The 8,651-nt window shown below is 40.6% G+C and overlaps 1 protein-coding gene across 1 annotated transcript; it reads right to left on the bottom strand.

The window, feature by feature from the left end:
• Positions 1-335: 335 nt before the first annotated feature.
• Positions 336-2,358, bottom strand: LOC140937552 (uncharacterized). The gene is made up of 2 exons (XM_073387114.1): positions 2,234-2,358; positions 336-1,078 (listed from the first exon to the last, which is right to left on the bottom strand). The coding sequence occupies exons 1-2, from the start codon at positions 2,333-2,335 to the stop codon at positions 467-469; spliced, it is 714 nt and encodes a 237-aa protein (XP_073243215.1). The 5' UTR covers positions 2,336-2,358; the 3' UTR covers positions 336-466.
• Between the last annotated feature and the right edge of the window lie 6,293 nt (positions 2,359-8,651).

The raw sequence follows: 8,651 nt of genomic DNA, 5'->3' as shown, positions 1-8,651 counted from the left end.
TATTTGTTGATAAACACAAGCGCGCCTTCTCACTGGTTAAAAAGTGTCGCGTCACCACTTGGCCCTGTCCTTAAATTTAGGGATATTGCGGACTGATAACACCAACCCTTACCTGGGTGAAACAAGAAGTCGCCCTTATTTTTGAACTGAAGTTATTCTGAGGGAAAGTGAACTAAATGCGATTTTCGTTTCTGCTTTAGCCGAATTTTTTGCCACAGTTAGAACGTGGATTTTTCCAAAATCGTCATTGAGTTGCTAACAACAATTGTACTGCAAATCATAGTTATTATGTATTCCCAATCATACTATTCTTAAAGAATGAATCACAACTGAGTTTAGGTAGCTTTCACAGGTCTGCATCGGCTTTTACAAATTTCTTTTCTTATATTTTTATTTCTCTGTTTCACTAAGGAATCATGTCAATCGCTTTTCAGTAACATAGGATGAATTAGGCTTGTCCTTTCAGTCAGCTTTCCCGCACAATGCTCACTTCAATGTACTTGATGCCCACTTTTTCGTTGCTGGCATCAGCGTATATTTCCAGAAATAGGCCTTTTTGAGCATTCAGCTTGTGTTGGAAAATCATTTCACTGCTGAAGCCGCCATCGTGGGAAGTAAAACAGGTTCCCCACCGGTCAGACAGACCTAGCTTGGTCTCGACCCTTCCCGGGTAGTAAAACTCGGCAGGCTTCGGCAAAGGCGAGCCATAACGACGATCGCTACCCATTGTGTTGCCGCTGCTTCCCTCAAGTGGATCACAAGGAGACGCATTTTTGTAATTGTTTTTGTCGCGAATATGAACACCAACAAAAAACTGACCGTCGGAAATCACGTACGAGGGATCGCTTTCTCCCTGACCGATATTAATGTCAGTCCCGATGACCATTTTTATAACAAGGTTTGCATCGGCGTTTAGCGTTTCTGCTGGAATGAGTGGCACTTGTATGAGGCGAGCGTAATTCACTGGTGCGCTCAGGAAGGTCAGTTTAGTGGCAGTCACGGTATGTTGATGGTAGATAAAGCTTGCTGCATTCACTAACTTCATGGGTGTAAACAGCTGGTAGTAAGGAATTTTTTCCTGGAACAAAAAGTATAAGTTTTAGTGGAAATTGTAATTACAATGTACGCGTTACGCGTTGTTGACTTATGGGTGTTAGGCTTCATTAACTGCGTTGAACAATTCTGTTGTTAAAAATTTCTTTACTTGTATTAAAACTGTCCTCCTCGCATCGGAAATTTTGCGTCGGCAAGTTTCAGCTGGACTAAATATGCTTGACAGAGAAATGATTTGTGATTTGTGGCGCCCTTATGTTGGGGGTACTCCCTTATATAGGCTATATACGTGCGGCGCCAAAGGGTATGTTTTTTTAGCCGTTTTGGTCTGAAACTAAGGGTATCAATGTCGACCATTTTGGTCTGAAATAGGGTATGGTTTGTGCATGCTAGTCTTGAATTGGGTGTGTTTTTTAGAAGAAGCTACTTCTTCCTCATTAGGCGATAAGACCATTTCCCTTTTAATGTTTACGTCAACCGTGTACGTGCCGTAACATTTTGTCGCGCGCTCCGGTCACGCGTCAGGTCTGAAATAGGGTAGGGAAAATAACAGGGTTTCAGAAAGCGTGCCGCACACCCGCACTAAATTTTTCTGGAAGTACCCCCTCCCCCCCCCCCCCCCCCTTAAGATTCAGTTAAGGTGTAAGCGTGTGTCAGGGTAATTGGATATATTTTACGTGTTGCGTGGGCTATTTCAGTGTGATCATGTGAAGGTCTTGGCCTTCGATTGTAAGAGAAACGGGTATTTCTCAGTCCCCACTAACTTTATAAACGAAAATTGAAAGGCTGTTTCGGGAGTTTTAAATTTCGCGATTTTGTGAGAAATATTATAGTGAACAACAGAAATATTTACCGTTTAATGTAACATGTTTCTAACTCATTGTTGGGTCGGGTGTGTATACTGAAAAGTGCGACGAAGAAAGGTAATTTTCGTACCTAAAACTAAACCCATCAAGTCTGCAACTAATAGCAACTATGATAGTTTCATTGTTTTACGTAATATCTTGATAATTTTCGCGAGAGTTGATAACTTAACTACGTGTAGATAAGGGCCTTCAGTTCTGAAGAGCTATCCTTCGAGGATTATGCACAGTAGACCATAAAGGAATTCCATGCTATAATGTTGTGGTAGCATATACATTTATGCAGGTTGTGAAATATAGAGTTAGAAGTTTCTTACCTTGGTCTCAGCTGAAGAATGCTGCACTGAGAACAGTGCAGCTAAGAAGATCAACACTAGCATTATATGAAACAGATTATAGGGAACGAATCGTTCTGGCATGCGGTAGAGCAGAAATAAAGGGGAAAATTAAACATGGAATATACTTATAATGACGACAGTGACAACGTCTTGACTTTTGATTGGATAACTTTTACATGATTGACGGCTGCGTGAAATCTCGTTCCCTCCCAGAGGGCGTTTAGTGGGCTAGAGTATCGCGGCCCATGGGAACGCGTTTGGGCTTTATGCAGTGACTTCGGGTCAACTGATTTTAGATCACGTACGAGCATTATCTTTACTCTTGTATCACGTCATTTATGATATTCGTTTACCAGTCGTCATTGTGAATAGCGTAGAAGTCCGTTTTTTTTTACCATTTCCACCGTTCTCGTGATTAGGGAAACCGTAAACGAAAGCGCCGCTTGGCGTTTGGACTGTTAACAGTGTCCTATTTTCCCGTAAAACCGTCGAAACCAAGCGCTTACATAATGGGTGGTCATCTTGGTTTTAAATTTACCAAGGGGGCACTTATTACGGAGCCCAGTTAGTGCCACATAATTTTTATCATCAAGTTTCTTTTTCACAATGTTAGTTTTCTCTGGCACGACTCTTTTTTTTCGGCACGACTGTTTTATTGGCACGACTCCTCTTTTTCAGCACGACTTTTTTCCTACACAATTTTTTTTTTTCGGCGCGACTTTTTTTTCGGCACGACTTTTTGTTTTCGACACGACTTTTTTTTTTTGAGAAAATGCAAAGGGTGACAGGCCGCACATCTATACCGGCGTGAAACCTTGTGTTAACCCTTTATATTTTAGCTCTAACGACCATGTCCTTTAGGGATTTTCCTTTCTTGTAGGAAATGATGAGTGGTTCTTTAAAAATTTGGCGAAGTAACGGTTGGTTTTGTATGAGATTCCATTTTTTCGTTAAAACTTCTTTTAAAGTAGACACTGAGGGCTGGTACTGTGTCACGAAAGGCAATATTCTTTTGCTTCTCGTTGTTTTGTTTCAGGAGTACAGACTCCCTCTCTGTGAACTTTATATGTGATAGAAGGTTTTCTATCATAGTTTGTGGGTAGCCTCTGTCAATCAAACGTTTTCTGAAATTTGAAATATTATCCTCAAACGTAGTTTTTGAGGAGTTTGTTCGTAGGATTCTCAAGGCTTGTCCTTTGACAAATCCTTTTTTAACACTCGGCGGGTGACAAGAGGTAAAATGTGTGTACTGGAAGGTTTCCGTGTTTTTAAAATGTGTCTTTACATCAAGGATAGATTTTCCTTGAATCTTGTGCTTTTGTATACAACCGTGTCTAAAAACACAGTCTCAGTGTCAGATATTTCGGCCGTGAATTTGATAGTTGGGTGGTGTAAGTTTGCTTGTTCGATGAAGGCTTCGATGTCTGGTTTACTTATGTCCCATAGGGAAAAGATATCGTCGATGTAGCGTTTCCAAACTGTAGGTTTAAAAACGGTTCTGCTTAGAATTGTTGTTTCAATATGTGCCATAAAAATATTGGCAAAAGAAACTGCTATCTTTGTGCCCATTACAGTACCATGGGTTTGTAGCTAGTGTTTTCCATTGAACTGGAAAGAATTTTCTTTGAGGAGTAGTTTAAGCATTTCCCGCAGGTAATGTGTAGGAATAGAAGGGTTGTCTTCGTAGAAGTTTCATATGCTTTACAGACAATTCCAATGCCCTCGTTCTGTGGTATATTTTTGTGTAAAGACTTGTGACGTCCATCGAAACAAGAAATGTCTGTTTTTTCACCTTTTTGTTTTCAATAAAATTTATAAAGTCGGTGGTATCTTTAAGTTATGATTTCTGTATTTTGATATTGGTTGCAGTAGTGAATTACGATGACCATGTGCTCCATGCCACTACAATAATATTGGTCAGCGGCGACCTCTCCTGGTCGTGCCGAAAAAAAAGTCGTACCGAAAACAGAAAGTCGTGGCGAAAAAAAAGTCGTAAAAAACAATAGTCGAGGCGAAAACAAAAAGTCGTGGTGAAAAAAAAGTCGTGCCAGAAAAAACTGACGTCGTGAAAAAGAAACTTGATGAGAAACTTTAGGTGGCACTAACTGGGCTCTCCTCTCAAAGCATGTGCCCACAGGGTGACACAAAGAAGCTACGGAGAGAGAAAACACTAAGTTGAACTCAGGTTAGGGCAAGCGTACTAAGGGTTCTATCGTATCGGGATAGATGGCCACAGTGTGATTTTGCGTCGACGATGTACACCTCAAAGCCCTCCTCCCTCGGCGCAGTGGAAACCAAGATGGGCGATCTTTAAATCGTCGATCTTACCAACCTCGTCCCCAGGATCCTCTCCTATCCGTTCCCTGGGGACGAGGTTTTCATCTTACGTGAGAGTAGGGGATTGTTTTAAGGAGGCAGCGTGACCTAGTGGTTTGTGCGTCGGACTCGTTTCCAGCCGTCCCGGGTTCGAGTTTCGCTCAGACCCCGTATGTGGATTTGTTATGGGTCGTCCCGAATTCATATCCTTAGCGACGTTTGTAAATAGCGAACTGTTTGCTTCCAGCCCGTTGGAGTTTTTAATCCTTCTCCCCATGTGAGGGAATCCAGATTCCGCAATCCTAGAAATTTTTGCTTGTGGAATCCGGAATCCTGGGCCTTGGAATCCGGAATACAGCTGTAGGAATCCGGAATCCCAATGTTTTGAAATTTCTTAGAATTCGAGGAGACACTGTTGTAATATTCAGTTCTAATTTATTCTCGATGGTGAGAAAAGTAGATTATAACAGACTTTTTATTAATCAAAATTGTCGTGCAACGTTTGGCATGGAATGAATTCAAGACGCCGAGGAATTTTTGTTTTGCTTTTTCTTTATCAGTTTTTAGCGTCTCAAAAAAAAAAAAGAAAAAGAAAAAGAAAAAAAAATGGAATATCGTTATCCATTGTCTGACTGTCTGGAGGACTTGTGACCTAAGTTTAGACCAGGAACTCTGTACGTTTCCCTTAAGCTTGAGTACAGAAAAGATTTGACCATGGATTTCAATGGAATAAAGCCACTTCTTTTCTAGTCAGTGGTCCGTTGTTTAGAGTTGTGGTATATGTTTGATTTAAAGCAATTTTGTTGCATGTCCGTACATACCAGTGAAGAGTTTAAACATGATACTTTTACAGTTGAAAAAACTAGCAGAAGTGTGTTTTTAAACCTGATAATACGCTACTGCAAGTTTTTTGAACGGCTTCAAAATCTCTTGATAAAGATCAACTCATTCTTGCACTAATAAATAGATTTGGAGTTATTTTGGTCTAAAAAATTGGACGTAAAGTTTAGCCGTGTCTTTATCAGATATAAAGACACTAGTTAAACATTAATTTCTTTTGTGTTTTCTTCACGAATTTTTAATGAGTTTTATATTTTTTTTTTCTGAAATCACCCAGCCCCTTCCTCATACGTTAATGGCTGACTCCTAAAGTTAAGTATAGTATAAGTGTAGTATATGAATATTATAAGTATAGTATAAGTTTATTTTTTAAGGTGAAATGTTAAGTATATAAAAAAGGCTTCGCTTTAGTTAGGCTTGGCTAAATCTATATTATTACTCCCCAAACTTATCATTGTGTACAACGCAAACTGTAGTTCAATTTTATCCGTAGTTTAAATTTCATTTTCCTTTGTTTATATATAAGATGATGAGCGCTGATCCACACCGGTTACCACCGTTTTAGGGAAATCGGTCAGATTTTTCATAATAAATATATAACTATTTTAAACAGAAAAATTTCCGAGTTGAAATCTGTCAATTGGTTTTGGCAGACAGTAAACATCCTGTCTGAATGACTCAGAAGACTTTTGGTAGTTGAAATTCAAAAAAAATTTCAGAGGGAGGAAGCCCCCGGACTCCACTAGAACCTTGCTTTTTCGGCGCTTGTTTAGGAAATCGGTCAGTATTTCATCCGCGCCCTGAGTTCGGAACAAAATAAAATTTCTCCTCGGCTAGTTTACATTTATACATTGGATTGTCGTGAACAAAGTCCTTTCTTGCCGCCAAAATTTAACGCAGAATGAAATCTAACAGAATAATATTTCTCCGTTTTTCCTGAAACTGGATTAGATACACGTCATCGTCGACTTGGTGAAGGAAACGGAAAATAGAATACTGTAAAGTAAGCAGATGACGGGGGGGGGGGGGGCACTCAAGGGAAGTTTGGGTAGAGGTGTGCCCCCAAGGCCCGCAAACCCCGACCCTATTTAAGACCAAAATTGTTCATTTCTCTACACTGTTTAGGACAGGAAATACTACTTCCCGACCCTGATTTGCTATTTTTGCATACAGAATTTAATTCTGTATAGTTACTCACCTCCGATTGCGTGACCAGCCAATTATCGATTATCTCCTGCGAAAAATAAGTGCACGAGAAACCAAAGCTCTCGGGATACAGTAAATTTATTATTTCCTGTATGACCAGTTGTCCTTTTGTCATATTTTAAAAGTGGTTAACTAAGATGGTTAGCAAACATACTGTCCCACTTTTAAAAGTGGTACAGTAACTGAATGTTCTGTTCTTCTGATTTTACCCCAACCCTGGAGTGTTCAAAAGATATATTTGCACTACGCATGAAAGGCAAATGAATTAAATTTTAAGGTTCAAGGCGGTTTTTAAGGCATGGGCTACCAATGGATTAGTCAGACTTGTCATAAGGTGCATTGCACAGAAAATTGCAGGCATGGTATCTCTGCTATTGTATGTCCAGTAAGTGATTTTCCAGTAAACCATCGACTTTTTAACCCCAAAAGTTTTTTCCGTTCAATTCTTATCTGTGAGATCCAAACTTAGTTAAATTTCTATAATTTGTTGTTAAATACAGTTCTGCAAACAACTAAGTTTTTAATTTTGTGTAAAAGTTACATGAAATTGTATTGTTTAGCCGTTAATCATCATGCTTTCTCTCTTTAAGTCTAGTAGGACTTAAGCATTGCTTAAGTCCTACTAGTTGTTCTCCATGTCTGCTAAAGAGGAAACAGTTTGCTTTTTTCAAGAAATTGTTCTTGCCCACTGCGGTTTCAATCCAAGGATAGCAGCAAGTCTGTCGTGGTCATATACTGCTACTTCAGTGCAAACGAAGCTTAGGCGCACAAGTCAGCGCTTGCGTTTAGTCAGGTGCCGAAAATGAAGAGGAAACTTAACCCCAAGGGCGTCCATGTTCGCTCCGGCTCCAAAAGGTACAATCCAAGATAGTAAAGCAGTTGTGCAGTAAAAAGTAATGCGAAAAACCTGCGGGGCTGGGAAAAGAAAGGCGTCTTATTTTTCTTTGGATTGTTCTATTTTCGCGACGTGGTACAGCTCACGAAATACTGACAAGCTCAGTATATGTCTTCACCACCGAGAGTCACTTGCCCTTGGCCGGACACGCCCCTCACGTATCATGTTTCGTTCCTAAAGTTATTTCAAAGCACAGCACCAAACCTAATCAGCGGCCGAAGGCAGAGAGGGGGATGAGCAAACGGATGTCACAGCATATTTTGCAAGAAACCGGTATCCTTGTGCTTATCGGCTCAGGAACGGTTGATTACTACTAGAATATCAGGGTCAGAATTTGAGTGCTAGAATGGGAGGGAAGGAAGAAAAGGAAACCGCCGCGCACACCTGTTAAGTCTTTTATAAATGTCTCATCCTGACGGTTTCAAAGAAGGGCGTTGTGGCTGCTATTTAATTTACAGTGTCTGTTGCAGGTGTCGAATTAATCTTACAGCAACTGGAAACGTCGCCACACCTGTTGAAACTGAGATTGTTTGTCGGATGAACGGCTATAGCTTTGGTATATTCACAAGGGCGTTTTGTCCAGTGAACTGAGTTCGTACTTTTTCTTAACGAAGGGATGGGGTGCGTCAAGAGAAAAATTCGGGGAAAGGTTGCTCTCTTTAGGGGGGTGGGTTATATTTGTTGATATCAGGAGTTCTGGCCTGGATAGAGTCGTTGTAAAGCTATTTTTTCTTCGGGGTATCGGTTTACCGGAAGCTGAACAAGGAAAAGTCAATGGTACATTTATGGAATAATAGAGATTCTCATGGTCTAACAGTGCGACGATTAGACTTCTGCATGGGAAGGTGCCAACGATCAAAGCCCGCATTAGAATAAATGATAATTGAAGGTCATGATGTGGAAAAAGCAAATGATGGATGCCATGCAATCCTCGCGGGTGGGGGTGGCATTTCTGGCCTTAATGGTTGCCCCTGTGACAGAAGGCAAGCATGCCCAGATTGTCCAGGGGTTGCTAATGAGACCGTCCCTTTCTTAGTACCCGTTCCCTGTCTTAGACCCGGGCAAATTTCTCGACATTGCACCATCATTTTGGGCTTAAAGCTTCCAAAGTCCAACAATAATAGCGCATGTTCGCGACGG

The sequence above is a fragment of the Porites lutea genome, chromosome 1, assembly GCF_958299795.1.
Source record: "Porites lutea chromosome 1, jaPorLute2.1, whole genome shotgun sequence".
NCBI lineage: Eukaryota > Metazoa > Cnidaria > Anthozoa > Scleractinia > Poritidae > Porites > Porites lutea.
Note: the sequence above shows the minus strand (reverse complement) of the source record. Positions and strands in the feature narration are given on the sequence as shown.

Bases quoted from the DNA above. Each gene is read 5' to 3' on its own strand.
- LOC140937552 (XM_073387114.1), bottom strand. From the start codon at position 2,335: ATGCCAGAACGATTCGTTCCCTATAATCTGTTTCATATAATGCTAGTG. The intron at 1,079-2,233 runs GTAAGAAACTTC...TTTTTGTTCCAG, and splicing joins ATTCTTCAGCTGAGACCAAG to GAAAAAATTCCTTACTACCA.